General features: G+C 38.5%; 1 protein-coding gene across 1 annotated transcript in view; it reads right to left on the bottom strand.

Annotated features, from left to right (window-relative positions):
* THSD7B (thrombospondin type 1 domain containing 7B) overlaps positions 1-27,073 on the bottom strand; it is a 363,825-nt gene that overhangs the window by 243,797 nt on the left and 92,955 nt on the right. Inside the window, exons 2-3 of the mRNA XM_026852525.1 lie at positions 24,936-25,029; positions 22,761-22,934 (exon numbers count right to left, since the gene is read on the bottom strand). Coding sequence (XP_026708326.1) covers positions 22,761-22,899 — 139 coding nt within the window. The 5' untranslated portion in view covers positions 22,900-22,934; positions 24,936-25,029. The remainder of the gene's footprint in view (positions 1-22,760; positions 22,935-24,935; positions 25,030-27,073) is intronic.

Here is a 27,073-nt window from a genome sequence, read left to right as displayed (position 1 = left end):
AGGCGATTACAAAAACTGACTCAAAAAAAAACCCACCCCATATAATTAACATGCATATGCAAAATGTACGCAATAGAAAAATCAGCAAGAGGAAAGGAAAAAAGAAAAGAATATTCACCACTAATTATACCATTAGCTGATAGGCTATCTTAAAACCTTACAACAAAAATGTAAGTCCTAATTAAGTTAGAAAGCAAGAACTGTAAGGAAAAGGAATACAATTTATTAAACCAAAGGATATAGTAGGCAAAAACAAACACATGTTCAGCATACACCATAATAAGTTCATGAAGAATTAAATTTTGGACCTTTTTGCTCTAGGATGCTTGGATGCCAGAAGTACAAATAGTTTCAAAAAGTGATTTAGACGGATTCACAACAAAAGTCCATCAGGGCTACTAAGGTTATTATCCCTAAGGTTCAAACACCATCTCCAGCTCAGGGCTTCCTAAAGCTTCAGGCTGTCAGAAGTGGAAGGGGATGCAAGAAGGTCCTTATATTTGCCCTTTTCTTACACAATTTCCCCAGACAGCCAAACACAACCAGTGTTGAGGACAAGGACAACTGCAGTGGGACTGTGGGGTTGCTCACTGATGCTGCTCTCTCGGTGTTATCTGAAGAAAGGAGAAATGAAGTTTTGCAGAAGGTCGGTAAGAAATGTACATTTATTTTCACACACATCATCTGGCCTTACACTACAGAAGAAGCTACTAAGAAGCATTTACCTGATTAATGTTTTCCAGCAATCAACCTGTCCACTGGGACATCATTCGTTAGAAGTTGTGTCTGGATTTGTGGTGTTCATCATTTTTTTTCTGCAGACCTCACACAAAGTCAGTGGAAATTCCTGCTGACTCAAACATTGGATCAGAGACAGCGTTTCCACAATCAGAAGTGGTTATACAGCTTAAAAGAGGAAAAAAATATTTAACTGCTTGGTCAAATGAGATTCCAGTTTGGGTGCTGATCTTGATTACCAAAGGAGAACAAAGAACACAGTAAACCCTGATAAGCATAAGGAAGAAAATCATGAAGTCCAAAAAATAGTCTATATCATAACAAGCAATGTCATCTGTAATAGCTTTATGTCTAAGGATTGACATCTGGCTTTTCCTTCTACTGTCAGCAGAGGGTTCCTTTGGCTAAATAATTATAACAACACTTTTTAAAAAAAAAAAAAAAAAGTTTGGATAACACTTTTCAAAAAAACATATGTGGATACTCATTTTGCAGCTGATCAGTTTTGACACACCTGGCTATCAAAATGTTAAGCCTTCTATGAAAAGACCGTAGTTAGCCGAGAGGAGTCTACCAAGAGTATCTTTTCAAGTTGACATTCTTAATAATGATTTTAAAAGTACCTAGGCAGTACTTATTGTACTCACCCAGCCAACACCCACGAGAGACACATCTTACTCCGTACACACAAAAGTGTCACTCACTTCAGCCAACTCACATACATTTAACTCTGAAAAAATGCTAAAAAAAAAATAGAAATTAGTATTAACTGTACAGATAACTGTTACTGGGTCTTATAGTGGGAGCACTAACTAGTTATCTTTCTGAACAAGGTATTTGGAGACATGAAAGGGGCTTGGCAGTCAACTTGCATTAACTTTTGCTATGAGTCAGACACCCAATTATCTTCTGTGCTGTTGAAAAATCCACCCTTGTTCTCTAATTCTTGCATTTCCGTAAGAGTTGACAACTATTAAAACATCATTAGGTATGCAGTCAAAGCAACATAACACTTGAAAAAATTACTGGTAGTCATAGTTAATTCTCTGTAAAATATTTCTTGAAAAACTCAATAATTGGAGTCATTATTTCAGATATCTTTTCCATATATTTTGGGGTTGGATGTTTACTGAGAGAGCATTAGGTATTTACACCAGAGAGAATAAAAGAAAACTACAACAACAGTAGTAGCTTAGGCTTTATGAGTACTTCTGACTTAATCACAAAATTATAATTAAAAAGGACTGAAGTCCCTATCAATTCAAAACATATTTACTCTGTTCTTTGAAAGGGTGATGTCTATACTCTTGAAACAATTTTGAGCCCAAAGTAAACAGAAATCTTTACAAAGGTGTAAATGATCGCCACATAGTACTTAAGGAAAAAGCTAGAAAAAAGCATAAGCTCATTAAAAAAGATGACAGAAATCCAAAAAAGCAAAATATAAAATGATTTTAAAAAATAATAAAAATAAATACAGGTCAGCCTTTAGAATGTATTACAAAATGTAAAGTAAAAGATGTGAAAGCTGGATAGCATGAATGCCAAGAATAACATGAGGTTTCAAGAATATTAGGAGCTAAAGGAATCATGCCAACAATATGATTAACTGCCACATGGGTCCTACTGAAGTCTTCCTTAGGTAACCTTATCCCATCCCTCTCAGACACTGAGTAGTACATTCCTGGAACTGAATGGAATGCTTTAGCTTTACCGTGCACCTGAAGGACACCTGTGCAGCCAGCACATGCACAGAAATAAGGTATTTCTCACAAGTACCTGGTTTGCTGCCCGTGCTCCAGACCAGACACACACACACATTTCTCACTGGGAAATCTGAGATAACCCTATACTGGAAGCTTTCTTAAAGCATATTTTCTTGTTTCTCACAGTCTTGTCAGTGCAAAATGTGCAGCATTGGCAAAATACTCTGAGAGTTTAGGTACCATCAGAAATTACTCCAAACACAGAAGTGTGCTGCATCTTGAACATGGAAAAAAAAAAAAAAAAAAAAAAAAAAAAAAGGTAAATTTGCACAGATTCATAACCTGTGAAGAAAAGATATGTTTCTTTAATATGCCAGAAATATAAAATGATATCCAGAATAATATTTTGGCTTGAAATTGAATGAGAGATTGGAGATGTGGCCTACCAGATTATGCCAACTGAACTGAACAAAATACAAAAAAAAAATTTATCTGTGATCCATCACTCGAATTACTGCAGGCAAACTGCCTGTTTATCCAGGAGACCAACTATGGATATGAATTACTGTTTCTTCTTTGTTAACATGAAAATGGTATTCCATCTTAAGGCGAGATATAATAAAGCAAAAACTGCAAGTGTTTTTTCATCTATTCCTCTATCTCTTTTCAAATGGAAAGGCCACTTAGCAAGTAACAGAAATGGATGCAGCTGCAAAGTGAATGGAGGTAAGTGGCCACAGCTGTATCACACTGCTTGGTACATTAGGCTGTGAATAAGACTAAGTCTGTTACCCCAAGGTAATCCTGTGTCTGGGATTTTAAATATCACCTACAAGTAAAGCAGCTCCAAGAACCACTCCTAGATGTAGTTTATCAAAGTTTTGCATCGTAATGGGAGCATCCAAAACTGCCCCAGATGATGCCTGCCCAAAACTGGTCCACAGTGAAGAGGATGACCATGAGCCAAACAACCGGTTTAAGCAGCAGCCAGGGAACTACACAAAGAAATAAATCAGCTTGAAAAATATAAAAAGCATGATTCTTTTTTCTTATAGCAGAGGGGAGAGCACGGCAGCATGGATCTCACCCCAGGGAGGCAGATAGGTGCACACAGGCACAGCACCCATGTCTCCCATGGAAGTTGGCGGGGGACCCTGCACAACTGGGGACGTGGGGATACAACTTCGAGGCAGGGAGGGATGTTTTTGTGGTGGGAGGTTAGAAAGTTTTTGAGATTCATTATAGAAAGGTGTTTACAAATTTATACTAAGCATCTTGCTGTAGTTCATCTGGTGCATTGCTGATATTGGTCTTGAATGTATAGTTCACTGGTTGCTGGTTAATTACATCCCATTAATAAATCAATGAAGCACTTTGATCTTGATTTGATTTATATTAGATTATTTGAGCAACTTCTCCCTGCAGCAAGCTGGTATCACAGTTTTCACTCCCCATCCTTCTGAAAAATTGAGAGAAGTTTAATATGGTCAACAAAATTTTACTCTCAAATATTTCATCACTAATTCAACCATTTGAAGAAAAGTAAATATGGGTGCTCAAGAACTGACCAGCAACAAAAGGATCTCCCAGAATTTCAGACAAAGTAAAACACCTTTGCTTGAGAAAAAATACTGCCGTGGTGACTTTAAACAAGCCTGCCTGCTCTGAAAATACATAAAAGGCCACTATGATTTTGGGTAGTTAATGGGTTTTAATAAAAAGTTTATTACCTCTTCAGTTAAAAAGCTTATATTAGAATGAATAGCAGAGGCCTGACAAAACTATTAAACCACAGATATTCTCTACTGTCCCGGTCTGTTCATTTAACCATTTTTTTTCCCCAAAGTTGACAGGCACACACAACAGCACAGGGAACAACTGTCAGACCACAGAGCAAGAGGACTCTTGCTACAACGGCAAGCAGTTAGTATCTCACAATTTGTTATATTGGATTTGACTGTTATTTTTCTGCTGCAAATTCTATTTTTCCGCAATTCCACTAAGCTTAGGTAAACTCTATGCCAGGTACAGAGTGCAACTCTCAGCTGACTACTCCTCATGACAGAGTCTGTTGCCAAACCTATGAATTTAGAGAAATGGGGGAAGAAAAAAAAAAAAAAAAAAAGTATTGTAAAAGAAGAGTGATAATTACATTCCCTTTTATTGATGACCCTGAGCATGGTAACAGACTGACCAACATCCTTCTTCCCACACTATCACAGCCCTCAGTGCAGTATGCTCTACATGACCACTAAGCTTCATTTTACAGTTTTTCCTCTTTTCCCCACTGATGAAAAGCTTCATAAGGACAGGGGGGAGATCCAGGCAGAAGCAGGTAGGAAACAGGTGAGCAGGGCAGGGGCAAAAAGAGAGAAAACAAGATCACATCTCTTAGAAACCCTCATTCTTTTACTGTCTTTGACAGTACCCAATAAAACAGGTGGTTTCATTAAAATTAGGATGGGCACTAGTTAGCAGTAGTACTCTTCAAATGAGCCACTAAAGTCATTTGGGAGCGATTTCTTTCCAGAAACAAGATTTACAGAGGACTTTGCATGCTTGAGACAGTGGAGCCCGATCTGAACGGAGAAAAGTCTACTGGCAAAAGATATTCCCTGGAAGGTAAATGTATTTGTTCATTCTCTGGACTTTCTGGCTTATGTTAAATTTATGAGCTTTTATGTTCTGTTATATTTTCAGCGTTCAGCTCAGAAAACCACAGTCATGGCACAGAAAGAAAAAAATCCCATAAAGTCAAAAAGCATAAAAAGAGATTTAACTGTCTCCTCTTAATTTCTTTCTTCTCTCTAGGATAAATCTTTGATTCAGGCTGAACAACAGCTCAGCTACTTTTCGGTGAGAGCAGGGGAAATGCACACCTCCTAAAACTGCTGCACAGCTCCTGAGCTGTCCCCAGAGCCCAAACCAAGCACATCCCAAGCCCAGGGCTCAGAGACAGGGATGGTGTCTACTCCCTGCTCACCCCACCACTGACTCTGCAGGCAACAGAGAAATAGGGTTTCTTCGGAGCCCCTACACTGCCTGTGCTGCTGCTGGCCAAAAACACGAGTTCAGTACCAAAACCACATCAGTTCCGTCTGATCCATCTTCAACAGCTGCAAAATGCTGAACCCTGATGGACAACAGTACGGTGGTCAAAATTATTCCACTTTTAAGCTATCACACGCACAAAAAAGGTTTTGATGAGTCCAAGCAGGTCTGCCAAACAAAATCTGTCTAAAAATCTCAAATTAAAAAAAAAAAAAACAAAAAACACAAACCCAAAGGCCATTTTGTTTAGATTTGGTTGTCCTCCTTCCCTCCAAAAGCTGTGAGCTATCAATCTCTCCAGAACAGAGCCCGTTAACGCCATCTCTAACAACCTGTAACACCAGCCATACCAGCCAGCTGTCTCCGTCGCGCCTATTCAGGCTTTATATATTGTTCTTGGAAAAAAGCAGGAACACAGTACCTGGGTTTTTGTATCAGAAGAATGGAGAGCTAGAATGTAATTATTATGTTTAGAAAAATTATACAAGAGCTACACAGTAGATATTTTATCTATCATCCTGTCTAGTTTCTAACTGAAGGCAAATCAGCCAGCCTTTAGAAAAAGACTTCAGGATGGGTTAAAACAAACTGAACAGGAGAAAATAAAGCCCTGAAAATTAAGCTTTAGAAGTTTGTCATCTTCATCTGTGAGACTAAACTTCACCCTTTCCTACTCTCACAATTTTATTCTAAGGAGCTTGCTATTTGGAGCAACTCCTTAAGCCTACACCTGAAGTCATGCACATTTAAGGAAATACATTTCTCTGGGTTTTTATATACATAGAATATAGAACATAGAGAATATATATTTTACTTGGTTTTGAGGAGAAACCAGAAAACAGTGTCAATATTTAATTTAATGTCACAAGTAAGATTCTCTTACAGAGAGCTTTTCAGAAACTCAACTTCTGCTCTTCAAGAGGAGGAGGTTGGTGACACTGAAACTTGGAGAAGGAGTTTCAGCTTCCAAAACTCCATTCTTAATTCTCCTTATCACCTGCACATGTAATAATTTCATCTGGTTTTATTATATAAAACATGCTGCTGCCCTCATTTCTGAATAGAATCACTAAAATACTGATTAGCCATAAGATTTTAAACTAAAAATATTATTTAAATAACGTGGAGTAAGTACAAAAAGAAAACAAAAGATTGGGTTTCTTTTTTTCCCCTCTAATTTTTTTGTCTTCCCCTATTGCACAAGAACTTCTCAGATCATGTATGTTTTCTCTCAGTGCTGTATACAGTCCAGTCCAGCTTCTGTCAGAGGATGCTAAACCTGGTGCCAAAGGTGCACTTGGCAGTACGGGCTGTGATTGAATTTGGGCCAAGAGCATCTCAGGTGTACAGTGCTAGCGTGGTGAGGTCTTCACTCCCGTGAAGCAAATATAAAGCAACAGTCTGGGGCACGTTTAAATGTTCCTGACTCTTATGATGTCATCCAGCAACACAGACGATGCCACGAAATGCGCAGTCCTCGAGGTTGGCAGAACAGATGGAGCCTTAACCTTTACTGGAGACTCCGGTTACACAGCTTCTGCATCTTAAATAATTTATACGATCTGATCATATGGGAGCTTCAGCTGTGGAAACAGATGATGCTAAAAACCAAGATCTGATTCAATCTGTTCACTTGCCACTGTTCAAAACCTCGTAAAGGTGAACAGGTCACCCAGCAGCCCACAGCGCTTAGAGGCATGGGACTTTCAGCCCCAAACACTTGTTTATTACTGGTTATTGCTTTTAACGTGACTCAGCACAGGTTTGTGATACACCACATTTGCTTCAGCTTATCAACTCTAACACAATTTTGCTCTAAAACCAAGCAAAACATTTCTCCAAACAGCAATTTGGATGCCCAGCAGATTAAGAAATAAAGTTAGGCAATCCTGTATATGGTATCATACAAATATTTAAGGAAAAAATAGTGGCTTGCTCTTAAAGATTAAATATTTACAAACAGGTAACAGTGCTTCTGCAGGACTGGAGTGGTAAACAGGACCCCAATTTTAAATACACTCAGAAGAAACTTTAGGCTGAGAACAGCCTTTGTGCTGACTCTGAGGACAGGCGATGCTGCGCAGGGCAGTGTGGCACAGGGACACTCAGGGCTGCGGATGCCGTTAGCCCTGACACCGGAGCAGAGCAACCACAGAATGGTGCACATCTGCACTTAAAGCAGCGGAGGAAGAAGATAGAAGCAGCATGAGTACATTACCTAGGCCAGCCTCAGAAATACAAATAACCTCCCATTTTTTGCATGCCTTTTTAGACAGCTGGGGCAATCTGAAAGCTCCCCGAAAACCTTTAAGAGAAGCATATTAAAGTAAACCAGCCTTGGTTCAGATTACTTTAATATTCCAGGCTAAAAACTGTTTTATAAAAGCTGATTCATGAACAGACCAAATATTGTTGTTTTGGGATGCACAACAAAGAGCAGGGCAGATGGTCAGGGGTGGCAGCAGCTTCACTCATCTGATTTTAATCCATCACCACAACTCTGTCAGAGCCCTCAGTCACATGCGTTTCACTTACTTGTTCGGTTCATGCAAGGCATCCAAAAAAAGCCCACTGAACAAGATGTAAAGCTCATATTTACTATTCAACCCTGCCAGCATTCCTGGGTTTTTAAACAAGCTTGGAGAAATAAATTTGCTGTTGGCTGAGAGAACCTCTGCCAAGTTTTCCATCCTAAGTGTGTTTTAATCGGATCGCCACTAAAACTTTTCAAAAAACAGTATTTAATGAAAACAAACAGATGTACAACTGCCAAATGTCACTGTAAGATTGTTAACGTGTGTCATCACCGAGTTTTAATAGCAAAACTAAAAAAAAATAATTGAGAGTTATGACAGGGAAATACGGTTGCTATAGAAGTCCAGCTTCCACAAACACAATTTTCCCAGCAGAGAGGAGCTCCTACGCACAGAGCGAGCGGGTGCCCGTGTCAGCGTCTGCGTGCAGCGCTCACCCACGCAGCTCCCACGCGTGGGCTGCTCTCATCCCCCTTCCCTGCCCACCCCACACCGTCCTCCTGCCATCCCATTGCTCATCCTCGCCACCACTGCTGCAGGGCAGGCCACGTCTCAGACAGCTCATTCAACAGAAAACCCTTAAAAATGTAGAGGAAAAAAAAAAAAAAAATTACAGTCTGCATCACATCAAGTTACCTGAACAGATTCATCTAGGACAGTAACCCAACCTGACCCGCTGAGGAGCGGAGCTATGGGTGGAAACCTCTACCAGTGGCAAGACACGGCTCCCTTTTGGCAGCAGTTCTGCAAGTCCACACCGTAACCTCCAGCATAAATACACCTGCTTAAACAAGTTCTGAGCGATCATCTAAGGCAGCTTCTCCACAGAATAATTCCACTTACAGCAGGTGCTGCTCATACAAACCAAAAGGGAGAGGTGAAGGAGGAGATTTTGGAAAGATACACTGGGGATACAGTCAAAGAAGTCACAGACACCACATGCTTTCACCCAGAAACATTCATGCTTCAATATACCCACACCAACATTATGACTCCTATTTTTAAGAACAAAACAATAAAATGTTTTATCCCTCTACTTTCCATAGTAAAGCAAAGCGCCTGTCTAAACTTTCATTCCTTAATGAAACTCTTATTGATTTTTCATACTTTTGAATCGTTGCCTTGAAGCAATTTCTTTTAGCCTCAGGTTCTCACATTTAATTTGTATGTATGCTTAAGGGAAAGTTTATCAATAGAGTCTCCAGAGAGATACTAAAAGGGTTTTATGAGAAAGTTATGAAATTTTACATATGACATTTACTAACCTAGTTTTTTTAAAAAAAGCAAGCCTAGAATAATGCATGACATTAACAATCAGCGGTTTCATGTAACATCTTATGCCACTCCGTGCAGCTGCCAGTGCATAAAGACAACAGGAGTCAGACTGAATAGATTTATGTTGATAAAGAGTAAAAATTAAAAACCACCACAACAGAAATTCATACACATGTATGGATCTTCCACATGTTAACAGCTACCCAAAGACAAGTAGACCAGAACACATCCATAGGATACCAGGACAGCTGGTATCCTATATAAAGTGCATACTCAGGCCAGGCATGAAGAAACTGTTAGGATTTAAATTTTTTTTTAAAAAAAAATCCATCAGCATTAACAGACAGCTTTGCCAATACCGTCAAAGACCTAAAAAGAAACAAATCTCTCATAATTTATTCTTAAGCTAAAATTTCCCAGCTGCTTCAAAAAAAAAAAAAAAAAAAAAAAAACACTAAAATGCTACGGATCTTTTAGTTCTCATTCATGCAAAATATGCTAATTTTACTAGTCATTGGAAGAAGCAAATTTATGGGCCAAGGGGCAACATCCAAGATACAGTATTTCAACTATTAGCTGGGTTCCTACCTAAGAAAAGGAGATACCCTTTTGCTTAAAAGTCAGTACTGTGCATTGTGATTAATATTGTCTAAATGGAACTGTCCACAGGTAAAAAGGATTAGCTGGATTTGATTCCAGAAGACCCAAACCCAAGGATCTTTCACAAAGTATTGAGGCTTTGAGGGGGGGTAAAGGAGGGAAATCAGGCCCTATAAAACTTAAGAAAAAAGTTGAATCAAGTCTGTCACTCTATTAGTCAACCATCCACTATACCTGTTGTCCTTGAGAAGTAAAGCAGGAAGAAAGCCTGATGGAAATCAACTTTTTTCCCCATTTTCTCATGTGTCTGTCTTTTCAATAAAGTATCGACTTACTAGTACTATCCTAATGGTAATACAATTGTCCTATCCATTTCCCAAATTACCTGATTAAGGAAGGAATTAAATAGGATTACCTAGCTAGTATCAATTAGTATCTACCAGCAGTGATCTATAACGAGCCGCAGCCTGCAGTCCATGCAGCTGAGAACAAAGCAGAGGAGAGAGCAGAGGAGCCACTGTTGGTCATGGGGATTAGACTGAAAAACAAACTTTGCAAGAAGATCAGACTCAATCTGAAGTGTGCCAAAGGAAGAAAAGTACTTGAATTGCACAGGAACAAGAGCTGGATGAAGCTGAAGGAGATTGCTTATGTAGGATGCTTATTCCACCATGAAAAATAGTGGTAACACCAGCACAAGGAGCAAAAAGATTTTACAGAGATAAACAGATTAAAAAAATTCATCTGTTGCTTGTGACAATTAGGTCTTCTACTCCAAAAATGTTTAAGAACTGTCAAAAGTGATACTGGGATGAGAAAAGGTTAGGGAAATTTTTTAACTCTCACAGAATAGCCAATACCAAGATACTGAGATTAAAAGAAAGAACATTTATAAAATCCTACATGAAGCAAACATGAAAAGGTTGCTCAGTTGCAAGATAACTGAGTAATGTAACCTTTCAAAGGAGCAACAAAAAGCGATTAGACCATCCCTTGGATTGAAAATGATTGATTATTACTGCTAATATTGGAATTGAAGTTGACTGTAATGCTTTTTATGTAATTGCTTTATTGAATGCTGCATAGCTTTATTTGGTAATGTATTCAGAACATAGCGAATTTTCCATTTCTTTAGCTCCAGACACACTAAGACACACAGACATACAGTTACAACATATTTATCCCAATTATATTGTATTAAACAGCATATCCTAAGGTTAGCTCCTGACCTTTCAGTTAAGGTCTAGAGGGAATCTTCTGCCTGCAGAATCATCTAGTAGATTTGAGTACCAGCAACTTTCCATCCTCTGCATCTGTTCACCGGTTTATTCCATAAACTGTATCAAAACACCTTAAATCTGATTTGGGGCTTTGTGCGCTGTAATAATTAAATCATTTTCAGGACTTTGAAAGCTGGCTCATCCATTTAAAAGAAAAATCAATCAAGGACGAGTAAATCACAGTGAAGAAGATGAATAACTTTTTTTTTAATCAAAGTACATTAAAATTTTAAAATATCTGTAGGCAAAGCAGAGATTTTTTTTGTTTGTTTTTCACCTTTGTTTTTATTCAAAAAAGCAGCCTTCAATATTTAAACGTAACTACATAGAGTTATATTTTCTCACCTGCTTTTTGGTTTCTTTGATTTTTTTTTTATCCCCTGGTGTCACTCCCTGCTTTTTGGAGAGCATCCTAGCTAAGGTCAGCAGTCAATTAGTCATCAATAACTCCCTAAAATGAGAGTGAAAATTTTGGGCTGCCTGCACTCCCATTACCAACCCAAGCAACACGTTTGAAAGCTCGTAACAAAGAGCATAAAGTACTTCAGTGTTCTGAACATAAATATGTTACCATTAAAACAGTAAGTATGAAAAATATCACAAAAGGTGTGCAATACCAAGCTTTATCATCTGTCACACACGTATATTGACTTAACCGAGACATGCTCACTTATCTACAAAGCAAAAATTGGGTTTTAAGTACTGTATTTTGCAAGACCCTTAGGGCACAATAACATTACTGTCATCATTTACTCTGACTTTCCTGTCTCTCATTTGATTCTTCTCCAGTCTTTTCAAAACATTGCAGGAAAAAATAATGCATAAACATACGCACACACTGACACTAACATGTAAGCAACATATTTGACACCTAGACACATGGTGTAGCTTTCATCTCAGTGCTACGTGTACAAGGATATACTTGGCTTTTGGCACACTTTTTCATGTTTGGAGCCAATTCTAAAAGTAAGGTTTTCTTAGCACTTTGCATGGAATGCAGAAGATAGAGGATTGATATTTCCTTAAGAGAAGGGTGTGATCAATAACAGTTAAAGTTTGGATAAACCCTCATTATCAGATTTCTACAACTTTGAAGCGAATACATGTCAACTACCTGTTAAGAACAGACAACCCCACGCATTATAAGCTCACTGCTGACTGAATAAAGCTAAATTTAGGACTACAAATCTGCAGAATCAAAAATTTTCATATTAACAACAATTTTAATTAAAATACTACACTTGGGTTATGAAATATTTGATGCCATTTGGAAAACAAGATATACTGAACTAGTGTAACTGAAAATATTGAAAGTTTAGATAACGTATTCTAGTCATACTGTGTACACATTTAACACACTGAGCTCCAAACATTTTTTTTTTAATTTGTTTTTACTTCCACTTGAATTCAGCATTACTTTATTAATACAAGCAAGAATATTAAGGGAATAACAATAAAAACTTTACACAAGCACTACCTCATATGCACCATATTTAATACAAGAACTTCTGAGGAGTTCCTGATGTTTCATTATTACAGCCTCCTTTTAATCCTTGTCTCTAAAAACTCCAATTCTGTACTCCATTCAGGCAGCTGCTTCAAAACTATGAGCTAATAGATATCAGAATTCATTGAATGTATAGAAATAAGTTTTCTATATCCAGTGTCTCCACTGAAGATTTTCAAAAGCTAGGAAAAAAGGTGCTTATTTTGCTTAAAAGCAACTGGGTTATATAAATCAATTTAACTAATGGGTCAAAAGATCTTAAAGATGTCACAAGTACTGAATTTATTTTTGTCTTCACCAGCTTCAAACTTGTGAAATTTATGGTTATAAATGTCATACTGTCGAGAAGTAAAACATGCCTCACACATAGGTGGATATTTTTAAACTATTGATATTTGAAGGTCTTTGGATCTCAGGGGTAATAAAATAAACCCCTGAGGACACAAATCAGTGAAAAAGTTCAGGTGATAACATAATAAACAGATATCCCCTCACCCTGCATTTAATCACGTGGCTGGCACCACCAGCCACGTTTCCTACTTTTGTTGACCTATTAAATAGGTCGATAAAGTCCTAATAAAGACTTACTGAAGTACCTACCTTACACATTTAATTTTTTAAGTATACTGAATATGTAATACTTTAAATGTCAGGATTTTTCAGCAAGTCATACGGTGTTAACTATTATTGCAAATAAAGCGTAGGAACACTTATAAAGTTGCTGTTGACTATGCCAGGGAATATGAATCCTTTCATTACCGCTCCATTCTGTACAGGGTATAAACATAACTCTGAACTTGTTCACAGTTACTTGGGCTGCGCTGGTGGCATCAGCCCCTTCTCAAAGTCTTCTGCTGCAATTTTGACAGCACTGCTTTATAAAGAGACACAAAGAGCTTTTAAAACCAAATCCTGTGGAATACAGTGAGGGGAGAAAAAAATACGCATCAATGAGTGGGCAAAACCAAGCAGCAAATACACTGGCTTAAGATAAATAACGTAGGTTTACTGGTACTTTCCCCGGGAACAGTTGGGTACCAAGGCGTGCAAGCTGCAGCATGGCAGCGACGTGGGCTCCACATTCGAGGCATTGGGCTGGCTCCTCTTTGAACATATGCCCTTTCAAGTGAAATTAATCACTCTCTTTATCACTCCTGCAGCATCTGGAGCCATAATCATTACCCAACTGCTGAGAAAGAAATGAAACCACTAATCGCACGGGGAGCAAGGCTTAGCTTTCAGAGCAGGAAAGTTTTTATTAAGTTCTCATTTGAAAAGTGATTTTTCATGGCTAGCCTTCCAAGACATGCCACACAAAAGCTGGATATACTTCAGCAAGTGTCTACAACGCATCCCCTAGCATATAGAACCAATATGTTTAGAACCACTATCATGAGGTTTTAACATGCTTTTCCAAATTTACCTCTATAATCCTAAATCACTGTTATACACATGTACGACAGGGAGATACGTTTAACCATAAACTTTAAAAGGTCTCAGGAAGAAGGAACTGCAGAAGTCTGCAAAGCAGTGGACACCAGGCAGCGTAACCAACAGGAAGGATCAGATACTGCCTCTGGATTCACACGTCACACTTCTACTGATCTCAGCAGAAATTCCCTAGGCAAACTGAAGCTTGCATATTCAAAACTACTATATTAAGTTGGCATTTCTCATCCTATCTATCCACTAGCTGAAGTTGATTAAAATAAACCATACAAACACTAGATCAATAATCTGGATTACTATGAAATGGTAACGGCCACACCTCGATTCCTGTGTTCAGTTGTGGGCCCCTCACTGCAAAAAGGCCATTGAATGACTAGAGCGTGTCCAGAGAAGGGCAACGGAGCTGGTGCAGGGTCTGGAGCACAGGTCGTACGGGGAGCGGCTGAGGGAACTGGGGGGGTTCAGTCTGGAGAAGAGGAGGCTGAGGGGAGACCTCATCACCCTCTACAGCTGCCTGAAAGGAGGGTGCAGGGAGCTGGGGATGAGTCTCTTTAACCTAGTAGTAAGCGACAGGACAAGAGGGAATGGCCTCAAGTTGTACCAGGGAAGGTTTAGACTAGATGTCAGGAAGCATTTCTTTCCAGAAGGGCTTGTTGGCCATTGGAATGGGCTGCCCAGGGGGATGGGGGCGTCCCCATCCCTGGAGGGGTTGAAGAGTCGGGTCAACTTAGTGCCAAGGGATATGGTGTAGTTGGGAACTGTCAGTGCTGGGTTAACGGTGGCACTAGATCATCTTCAAGGTCCTTTCCAACCTAGTTGATTCTGTGAAATATCCCCCATCCCCTCCAATTCCTCCATTTTATTTTTCTGGATTTTACCATTCAATTTTTTTTACAAAAAGAAAGAATACAAATAAATTCCTTTTTTCTTTTTGAAAAGCAGAAAGAATAAATTGATGACAGCAGGACTAATCTCACACATACCAGAGGGGGGGCAAAAAAAAAAAAAAGGGAAATACAGATATTAGTGGGCAGACTACCCAAAACTCATGTCCCTAGAAAGAATCAGACACATTATCTGCATACTGAGAACAATATACATCTTGGGGATTTCCAATACAATTTTGTGTATTTTTACCCACAATAATTGTGCTCTACACAAGACCTGAATGAGAAAGTGAATACCCCTATATATTGAAATCATTCAATTAAGTGACAAAGTGAAACTCTTACTCTGACTAATTTAAGATATAATGATTTAAAAGAAAAAAACGCAGGGTTCTGAACAAGGGCAGCAGAATAATTAAATCTAGTACTCCGTTGAAACAGGCTGAAAATGTGATCATCCATTTTTAATGCTCCGCCTATACGTAACAACAGAAATCTTTCCAACAGCTGCATTCAATTAAGAAAATATTAACCCCAAGGAAAAAGTACAAAAACATCACCATCTGTTTTTCTTGCCACTCACTGTGCTTCTTTTGTGAGTGAAATACGTACAACAATACAATCCAACAAAGTTGAATGGAAAGTACCACAATTCCAATAATAAGCTATCTTTTTTTTTTTTTAAATGAACAATTTAAAAGAAACCACTTTTGCAGATTTTCCCCTGTGACCCGCAGCTCTGTTCCCATAGTAACCATTGAGGAAAGAAAAGGATAAGACGCCTAAGTTACACTTTTCCCAATACCAACAGAAAACAGAAAAAAGCACCTTATTCTCAAAAACTATTATTCTCAGGAAGGGAAGAGGGACATTAAAAGATTAGTGTGAATCTCCTGTGTAATCTAGTTTAAACCACCACCTACTGAACATCTGATGTTGGTTAGACAAAGATTTGTTAAAGCGTGTAGTCTTTGTATAAAAGAACTATTGAAATAGTTTTGCAAGACCAATAATAACAAAATTGCCAGGCACATGCTGTAAAAGCTACATCTGAACTCAGCAAGCACCACAGCCAGTCTACAGCCATCCTGCCGCACAGTGCTCAGCTCTGCTGAGGAACTAGTACCCTGCCTATTATCTCTAAGCATGTAAAGTGTTAATTTTAACATATATTTCCAAGTCATTTCAGTTCCTCCTTTGCTTGCCTTTTTAATTGGACTGATAAACTGTGCTTCCTGCATTGCTTGCTGTAGTGTATTTTTCTAAGAAAAAACACAGAAACTGGCAATTCTTTCTTTCAGCAGTGCCACCAAGGACATTTCACTGGTGTCTTCAAGTCCCTACAGGAAACCAGAGCTAATAAGAACATACCAAGTTTTACAGAGAAGGAAAAACAGCACCAGTTTAAGCATTTCTACATCTCTAATTACACTTCCCAAACTGCTCCAGGAACAATTTCCATGCCTCTGATGCTGGGTGGCATTCTCTGTGCCAACAGGGTCCGTTCTTCAGCCATGGTCCATACAGTGAATTTTTAGCCCTGTGGATGAATGCAGATGCTACGGTGAAGAGGACCCAGGTGGGTATGCAGTGGGCTATTATGGCGCATTTATCCTAACACAGCAGCAGACCTCAAGCATCCAGAGGAAAGCCCAGGCTGGAAGATGAACTTCCAGCGTAGGGAAGGCTCTTCAGGAGAGAGATGGAGCTCTACTCATGTATGCTTGTCTGGTTCCCTAACAAACTCATCAGTATTTACTGTCAAGGACACAAGGTCTCCATCAGCTTTGAAATGACTCACCCACCTAAATATTATTTGTACAACCACAGCAAAGGGTTATAAATTAAGTCAATAGATGCATCTCCACAACTGCAAGACAAGTTGGAGTCAAATGCTGAGAAAACAAGACCAAATGAGGATACCATATCAGAACTGGAATAATAAGGGTGAGGTGAAGCAGCAGAACCATATGTAATAAAATTTAGAGATGTGTGGAACAGAAAGGTGAAAACGTGGATAGGAAATAGTGATCAATAATAAGACGACAAAATCAAGTAGTTAGCAATCTGGAACAACTGTACTCCTGTCGAAGGAAATATCAGACTAGTTTTGAGGCCACCCTTAAATCTTCTCAAATATCAGCAACTGATATCAGCCAGCATATTAAGTTTTGCTGCTAATGACATTTTGCAAAACAATTTTAAAGCTTCAAGTATTATAGGCTTTTTTAAAAGTTTTGCAGAAATAAAAGCATGATTTATATGGTCCCATAAAATATTCTTTGTAAAGAATTATTTGAGACTAATTTAGAACTATTTTTTAAATATATTTAAATTACTTCTTTTAATGACTACTTAAGGAAACTATAACAGATTAAAAATAATTAAAATATTTCAAATTAAACTGTTTATTACAAAATATTCAAAAAGAGCACCACCTATGTGATTATGAGCTATTTTAAGCCAAGAACTTCTAATTAAAATTGTAAAATGTCAGTGGGTGTAAACTCATTTGAGATTTGATACAATTCTGAGGAGCAATGCTAAGAGAAGACTTAATTTGACAAACCAGTCCAAAGAGAATACATTTACTAACAGTGGTCCAAAATAGCTTGATATTCTTAATGCACAAATACATATGGAGCAACTACCAGAAGAGTTACTTAAAGAATAGCCTGGCTCAAGCACAAAGGTATAACCTGGTAATGAATAAAGGTAAAGGTAAAAATACAAAGGCTCATCATTTTAGAAGAACTTCTCAATCATCAAGTTTATCTGACTTTCTTTAGAATGGAACTTAATAGGGGTTTTTTTAAATTATTAACTGTTGCTACCATCAACATGACAAGATTGCAACCTACAAACCAAGAGAATCACTGCAGTCCTAAACTCTTAGTATAGGGAAGAACCTTAGAATCATTCAAAGCTTGATTAAATCAATGCTAAATTTCCACTTCAGAGTTTAAATATTTAAAATTCCATCCACTAAGACAGCACAACAATAACCTACAATTAGAAGAACATCTGCCACAAAATTATGTTTGTAAGCATCAGACAGTCAGAAGTATCGTAAAACTTCCAGACAATACAAAGATCACTAAAGAGATATTTGCATTTCATTCATTAATTGCTGTCCTATCAAATAAAAAAACCCACTTAATTTACCCTAGTTATTATTCCTCATCTTGTAGAGCTCTTGGAGAAATATCACTTGTTTCAGAGCTACCTTTAAATTAATTTCCAGTAGGTTTCAGGTCTATTGTCCTTTGAAGATCTGGACTCCTTTTAACATTTGGTATATGTAGGTAGAAGTTTGTCTTTTAAGACATAAGGTCAAAGGCATTTCCAAACCTGCACTTGGCCTTCATGAAATTACGATCTTAAGAAAGGGCATTTTATGGTAGTATTATCTAAGAACAGAGGACAAAAGATCTTTTTCATCTTATCTGTAACTGGCTCACCCACATTCACGAGTAGTTCAAAGGTTCCTCCATGTTAGAAGCTGTTCTCTGAAAAGTTCATTTCGTACTCTTTCCATTATGGATTGTTTCTGAAGAAAGGCTAATGATCAAAGCCCATTTGCTAACCCTATTTTAAGGAGGGCTCTCAAATACGGGTAATAACTCTGAAGCTTTTCTGTGTTCATCTGGAGCAAGAGAACTTATGGCTCACCACACCTAGCTCCCAGGAGCCCACAAACGCCAAAAGACTAATGCTTTCTTCCACAGGTAAAAATCTTTCTGCTGTTATCAGCTGTATTACAAATCCATTTCCCAGTCTGATATCTCACTTGCAGTGCTCTTCTGCTCCTAACAGGTAGCATGTCCCTGCTGGGCTAAATCCCCATCCTGATTCACTTCTTGTAGAGAACTACAGATGGAGAACTCACTGGGACACTACATCTGGGTTTCTAATAGTCCTCTCTTCCTCCCTTCTGTAGTATACAGAGTATTATTTCCATGCTAAGTAGCATTTTACCAAAATTAGAGAACAATTTTCCTAAAAATCAGAACATCTTCATAAAAAAAAAAAATAAAAATTAATACACCCCTCATTAAGACAAAGCTACATCACTGCTTTAGCCCTGAGACACCTTTTATAGGGACTCTCTCTTGTCCCCTTAATTTCTGTTAGTATTTTAGGTGAAACAGCATGTGCACAATTATTGAGGTGTGCTTTATGGAGGAGTTGGAGCGATGCTGCAACCTGCCCATGCAACAACTGCAGGTGTCTCTGGGGAATTTTAGAGTTTCACCAAAAAATAAACCAACTAGAGTCATGCTAAGGATTCACGTGTGCACCAATATTCTATACACAGTTTTAAAAGCTTGAATGACCATCACTAAAACTTAGGTATATTTGCATTACAGAAATTCCAGGCACTTTCAGGACCATTCAGGAGTTGAAGAAAATCAACATGGTGAATATGCGAATTGCTAATTGGCTATTGCATTAAAGAATATTAATTTACAATGATTTAGATCCAATTAAATTTTCTCAAGATATTATCACTAAGACTGCTTTGTTAGTTAGCAAGTGCTGGAAAATTATTCAGCTATTTGAGGTTGCTGACTAAGTTAATTTATATAATTATTGCTTTCGTGTTTAGGCTGGTGGTAACAAAATAAGTATATGATAAGAAATGTCTTGAAACCAAAAGATACAGTGTACAGATATTTAGACATTAATATATTATCTCTAGAAATCAAAAGCTAGAAATAAATGGTTTTAAGATGGGCCGCAAATAAGCAAAATGCAAGCGATAGCCCTCTGAATAGCTGAGGGAAGAGTATGCATAACCTATCTCACAGTGCCAAGTTCTTACATTTTAGAAGCATAGAGCCTGGGTTTTTCAAAAGGTGCAGTGATTTCAATACAAGTGCTTTCCCCTATACCAAGACCACCAAGCCCAGCATGAAAATGTATGAGCCTTCATTAGATAAAAGCCAAGGATTTAGCTGAAAAAAAGCCTGCTCTACAAACTCCAGTGCCAACGTTCCCCCCATCCATATTAAGGATGTATCTCTGGACTTCGTTGTGCTAATACAATTTATTTTAGCACATAGCATAATCTTACTTAATTATAAAGCATGACATTTCAATTAAAAGTTGAATTTCTCTGCAGCAGGTAAGTAACTTGCCATGCTTGCAACAGGCAATTCAAGATTTAAAAACAAAACAAATCATCTCCTTTTACATTAGGAATTGCTCAGTTCTCATTAGATTGCTGCATTTTAAAAAATGGTAACAGCTGCAGGTTTTCTTACTATCAGAATGGATCTGCTCAGTTCTGACATTAAAGGTGACTTCATTTTAGGTTCACTCTGATGTGCTTTTATTTAAATTTTGGGGGTTTTTTATACTGGGACAGAAGTTCTCAAACTATGGGATGATTTCTTTATTTTTTGATTATTACAAACCACAGAGCTCATTTGGGATGTTGATCATGGACATCTTGACCCAAGTTATTTTATTATTAATGTCCTGCTTGCAACAGGTTATGTTAACCCATCTACCTCTCCAAATCCATCTGCTCCATTCCAGTTATCATCCCTCTCTTCCCAAAACATACTTCCCTGTAATCTTTTGAAAGAAAGGTACACCTTTGTGATTAACCATACCTGAAAAATCATTATAAGCAAAGTAGAAATATGCATACAACAGCAAGCCACATATGCAACCCTGACAACAGAATGCCATTTACACTCCTTTGTAACTAATTTCAAGGCCACTGCAATTTTACTTTCATATTCATGCTTCCAAATGCCTCAGAAATTAAATCTGCAACACATGCACCAAAACTATCAAAAGAAAACCATTGGTTTATTACATATGCCCTGACACTGTAAAATACACCTAGCTCCTTTTAACCAAGATTTTTCCCAACTAAGTATCCATTCAACCTACTGAGAGAAATCTCAGCCCATTGTGTTATTTCTTAGGACGATTACAAAAAGACCAAGATTCAGGATTTAGAAATGCTGCTGCTTCACTTCTACTGCAGAGAAAGTAGAGGCTTCACGAATAATACTTTGTTTCTTAGCAAAACAAAGTTTTTTGGGTGAACATACTATTAATTTCAACCTAGAACATTTATGGTTTAGATAACTTTTAATCTAATTTTCAACAAAATACTCCAATTAAAAAATGAAAATTTTGTTTACAAATTTTAAAATATTTAAATGGAGGGGGTGGGGGGGGAAATATCTTTGGTTTTGCCAAACGGGACAATTAATTTGACTGAAGCTCACAAGTTATTTTCATCTGGAAAACATTTCACTCAAAGTTGTTTTCTACCTCTTGTCCCTACATAAGCAGATAAAACGCATCAAAATACTGTTAGGATTCAAGGTTTTTAAAATGACTCGTGAGAGCTCAGATATTTCTAATCCACTGTGGGAGTCACAAGAACTGACAATTTTCTTCTGCAGGTAGAAGACAGAGCTCTACAAGCAGCTCATCATGGGGCTTTCAAAGCATGGAACCCCATGTCCATGCAAACCTGTGTGCTTTTTCTTAGTTCTAAATTCATCTACCCCAGATGCCTCTGAAGCATCAATAACTGTTGTCAGCTGGAATCATCAAGTCAAATTAAATTTTTATGACTTCCAGTGCACACCCCTCAAGACTGATGGTACAATACACTTCCGAACTGAAGAGAAGGCAGACAGCACTGAAGGGTCTAATTTGTCTTAAGAAAACTACTCTACCTTTCAAAGCTTGTTCAAAAATCATGTAAATATCAGTGGATTGGAGAAAGACAGTTTATGTTGCTGTTTATTTCCTCTTCATTTTACATGCAAGACATTGTAAAAAAGCCTTTAGAAATAAAGTATCAGATTGTACTTAACCAGCACTTCACCAGCACTCAGCCTCCATCCCAGCAGGTGGGGTAAGAAGCTTGCGTTGATCTTACCAGAAGGACAGGAGCCTTCCCAGAATAATTGTTTCATTATTCAGCTAATTCAGTCTCCTACCTTCTACAGGACTGTAATTAAAAAACAAATAACCAAAACAGCAAAGAAACTAAAAAAAAAAAAAGAAGGAAAATTATTTTTCCATCAAATTTAATCGCTCTGTTGCTCAGTCATAAAAGGCCAAACCTCAAAAGGATTCTGGGCACTGAAACCTCTGCTTCAGTTGCATGTTTTTGATGAAGTACTCTGAGTAAATGTTTCCCAAATTTGCCAATCCTTCCATTTCATTGAACATTCTGTGGTGTTGTGTTGTGCTACAAAATAATCATCCAATGTGTCATGCTCAGTTCAATGCATCTGTATTATAGCATGTCCTACCTACCCGTCACTCAGAAACACAGCGCTATCCATGTGTCTTCACAGCAGCTTCCAAATGCTATGCATGCCCAGTTTTGAACATTCAAACACTTCCAATCAAACAAGAAAAACAGCAAATATTTCAAAGGAAGCAACATTAAGATTATGATACTGGGATCCAGTAAAAATTTTACTTTTGCATTAAAAGCATTAAGGAGCCCAGAATTATACTCTAGAGTCACTCTGGTGCATAAGTGCAATAGACATGATGATTACTAATTTAAAACAGAGATTAAACCCCCTGTTTTTCAATTACAAAAAAAAAAAAAAAAAATAGAAGACATTCTCAGGCTTTTTTTAATTTATTATTGAACTAAAACAGAATGGAGAATGGGCAGTCACTCCAACCTTGAATATAGGAATTAATCTAGTAGATAAGCCAACATATCTTTTTCCTACCTGTTTTCCAGACAAATTGATGACCTCTCCTGGCTTCCAAATCAGCTGTTCGTAACATTAAGAAAATAAACAAAAGGAAGGACTTCCCCAGGCTCTGCCATGCCCAGTGAGGAGAAACCCAGTTCTGTTGTAGAAGCATAATTCAGATAATTCAGTCTCTTGTCGTCTTTGGCCCTAGAATTAATAAAAAAAGAAAAAGCTTGCTAAAAGACCTAAAACACCAAGGCAACAGGCTCAGCCAAACGGTAACCTGGTGGTCACTGTGCACTTCATAGTGCCTGTGTGATGGATTTGTTGGGGACAAGTCTGTTAGAGGCTTCACTTGAAGAGAAAGAGAGAGGAAAAATGCTGTGGTGGGGGGGCAGACAAGAGAGCCAGCTCTCAGAGGACCTGCAGTCCCATCCTACAAAACCAGCCATCGTAAATGCTTTTAGCAGGTTCTTAAGAAGAAACCAACCAGAGCAAATAAATAGCAAGGGATCTGATAACAGTCTGTGATGTGTTGTTTCTTTTTTCTATTTAATTTATCTTTAGCATGAATATTATTATGCTGTAGGCAGACTAAGCCAATGCTGAGAATGGATTCCAGGTGCAAAATGCAGGCATGAATACAGACCATATCTCCTACATTTAAGATCCCTGACAACTAAATTACCAGATCTGGAATTGTTTTAGCTCTATACCACGTGTGAGCACTGGATACACAAAATCAACATGAGAAATGGAGCAGGAAAAGCAGGGAAGCAGGGGTTGCTTATCAGTACATGATGAGCCAGCCTGAAAGGGAAAACTAGACATTTCTCAGGCATTTCTCTGGAATCTGGAACTTGCATTTAAGTCCCTGATCTTTGAGCTCAAGATCAGCAAGCAGTTACATTGGAGAGGTCTCTCTGACTAAGGGATTTTAATTAAGGTCTCCAGCGCTTCAGACAAATACCAGAGCCACATTGTGACCGAGACAGGAATAGATCAAGTCCTGTTGCTGGAGTAGTTTTACACTGTACAACTCATTAAAATAATCACTGTGCAGTGTTGGAAGCAAGGAGGAATGTCTCTCCGAGTCTCCCATACAAAGCAGGAGCCCAACTTCTAAATGCTTCAGTGAACATCCACACTGTTTAGGTACCATGGAAAGGCTCCAAAACAAGAGAGATTAAGGCAGGCATACAGCAAATTAAAAACTTAAAAATTCTGATTTAGCCCAGTAATTCAAATCTCTATTTCTCTAATCCCAGAAGATGACCAGTCAGCCACTTATTTAGGCAGATTTTACATGAGTTTCATATTTTGGATTCATCCACGTTCAAATGGGAACAGTTCTGAAGTCTCAAAAAATGTTTGTGGTACACGCCACATAAAACAAGACCTAGTTTCTGATGTAAATTTACATATTCCATTTTTTCTTATGTAATAACTTTTGTATTTATACCATGTTTAAATTCTCACAGTTCCAATTATTAGTGATTAATCCTACTTTTTTAGGTAGAAAATGTCACATCCGTATTAGCCTAAGAAGAGCGATAACACCTGTATTCAAGATTTGTCTTCATTGGCATAATTTGGGTGATTTTCATTAAAATTATCAGTTATTAGAAGTTTAGTCAGAAATTTTCATTACATTCTTAACCTTATGAAAAGCAACATTGTCATAATACATAATACACAGCATCATTCTTGATAAGAAACTGAAGATAAACCTGAAAATAGTACATATTGAATATACAGTAAAATTTTTAATTTCAAACTGTATTTGAATTACTTTGAAACAGTTTCTATCATGATAAATTCATGCAATTATATTTAATCAGATATTGACTAACTAGAGTGGAAGATACAATGTTATATCTGTTATCTGGATTAGTTCATTCCTGCATTTCAAGACCTGGAAAACCATCAAGCTGACCAAATACAGTAATGCAAGCAAGGATTTATTGCTTTGCTCATGTCTTCCGGGTTAATTGCATTCAGAATTCACATTTAATTCAGAATGCAAACCACTGAGTCCTAACATAACACAGACCACCACAAGTGGCCTTACAGGAAGCACAAGCAAATCCCAGAAATCTTGAGCATCCTTCAGAAATGTGATGCAGTAGGGAAGTCCAGGGGCAGGGAAGAAAGGCTCTCAAGCATCCTGGAATTAAGGGGGGTTTGCCCATCTGGATTGTTGCTCACCTCACACAGAAGAGCTGAGGAGGAGCGACTCGCCCAGTGTCTTCAGCATTGCAGTTACCATCTATGACGGTCAGAAAATGGAGTCACTGACTTTCTGTTAAAGGGAAGAGAAGGAATTAGCGACACTGGCTCCAACACTGTTCACACCAAAAAACATGCAAAATAAGGAAGGAAATTCTTCAGATATTCAGATTTAAGTACTGGAAAGGAGCCAGCATGCCCAGCCCTGCACAGACAACACTCATCTGAATTGCAGGGCAGCTCTCCAGGCCCAGAGGAATGCCGTAAAAACAACATGTCTTAAACATGGTGGGGTCATGAAATGGGCAAATCCAGGGAAACCTCAGATAACGGCTGATGAAGACGTCATGATTTTTAATGAAGCACCAGTAGTGCTCATCCACTGCTTTCTCAATACACTGCCTTCATCTCAGCATTCCAATGGTCAGTAAACAGAATTCCCTGGGAGTAGCAGCCTCCTGCCCAAGACAAGGGGGTTCACATATGTTCATTCTTTGGGCAGGACTACAAAGATAACTGACTGCTGCTCCCCATGGAGCAAGAACAGAGCTAACATTAAGTCAGAAAAAAATCAAAATAAATTAGACACCAAGAGACAGATTCTAATCTCACCCACCCCAGCAGAGCTCAATAGAGTCCACTGATTTACACCACAAAAAAGCACAATAAAAATTTGTCTGTATATCTAGGTTTGTATAACACAATTTGGAACAGTAGCTGTTCTGTCCTGATATGATAAAAAATTATTGCACAGGCAACATATGCTATCTACAGAAACATGAATAAATTACATTATGAAGGCCACCAACACTTCACATCAAATTTAGTTGCAGTATATCTCAGCTCCCAAATGTGTCAGCATGGCTAGCTGTAAACTGGCAAATACAGAGAAAAATGCAGGGAAAAAAAATGAAATTTACATTTTTAAAATTGACTTCACTGAGACTAGTCAAGATTAAATTCATGCAATTGCTTAAATATGTTCAAGATATGTGTTTTACTCTGAAAAATATCTCCCTTTTCCAAATCTGATTATCTGGATTTATTCAAGACCCTCTATAATACAGGCCTAGATAATTAATAGTCTTCACTAATGGATTCTCATTAAATTAAATAATGAGGAGTTGTTTTCATGTATTTGAAGGATTGGTCACAAGCACCCTTTTAATTTAGTTTGTATGGAATCTTGTTCAGAGAAGCAAGGATATCATACATTAGCTGTAATGGCTGGGAATATACAGGCAGTCTTGAAAGAGTCACATGCAAGTTTTCTAAAGATCATAACACTGCATTTACATTATCTAATCCACTGCTAATCCTCTTAATGACAGGACTGAATAAAACTAGTTTTGAAAAACAGACAATTTAGAAACCTACATTTCTGCTGAAAATACGGCATTCAAGTATACTGTCAAAATGTGATAGATAGATAGATAGATAGATAAGATAGATAGATAGATAAGATAGATAAGATAGATAAGATAGATAGATAGATAGATAGATAGATAGATAGATAGATAGATAGATAGATAGATAGATAGATATGCATACAGTTGTGTTTTGGGTTTGCATGGCACGGTTTTGGTAGCAGGGGGCTACCAGAGAGAAGGTTCTAGAAGCTCCCCCGTGTCGGTGGCGCCAAGGCCAGGCGGCTCCGAGAGGGACCCGCCGCTGGCCAAGGCCGAGCCCATCAGCCACGGCGGTAGCGCCTCTGGGAGAACGTGTCCGAGAGGGGGAAAAGCTGCTGCACAGCAGCCCCTGCAGCTGGAGAGAGGAGCGAGAGCCTGAGAGAGCAGCAGCTGTGCGGAGCCCGGGGCAGCGGGGCAGAGGGGCAGGAGGGGCTCCAGGCCCGGAGCAGAGGTTCCCCCGCAGCCCCTGGGGCAGCCCCTGGGGAGGCAGCTGTGCCCTGCGCCCAGGGAGGCCCCGGGGGAGCAGAGACCCCCCTGCAGCCCGGGGGGACCCCACGGCGGAGCAGGGGGATGTGCCCCGAGGAGGCGGTGACCCCGTGGGCAGAGGGTGAGGAGTCCTCCCCTGAGGAGGGAGGAGCGGCAGCGACAGCGGGTGAGGGACTGAGCACAGCCCCCATCCCCGTCCCTGCGCTGCTGGCGGGACCGGGG

The sequence above is a fragment of the Athene cunicularia genome (assembly GCF_003259725.1).
Source record: "Athene cunicularia isolate RWA chromosome 7 unlocalized genomic scaffold, athCun1 chr7_part1, whole genome shotgun sequence".
NCBI lineage: Eukaryota > Metazoa > Chordata > Aves > Strigiformes > Strigidae > Athene > Athene cunicularia.
This window is presented reverse-complemented; position numbering and strand designations above follow the sequence as displayed.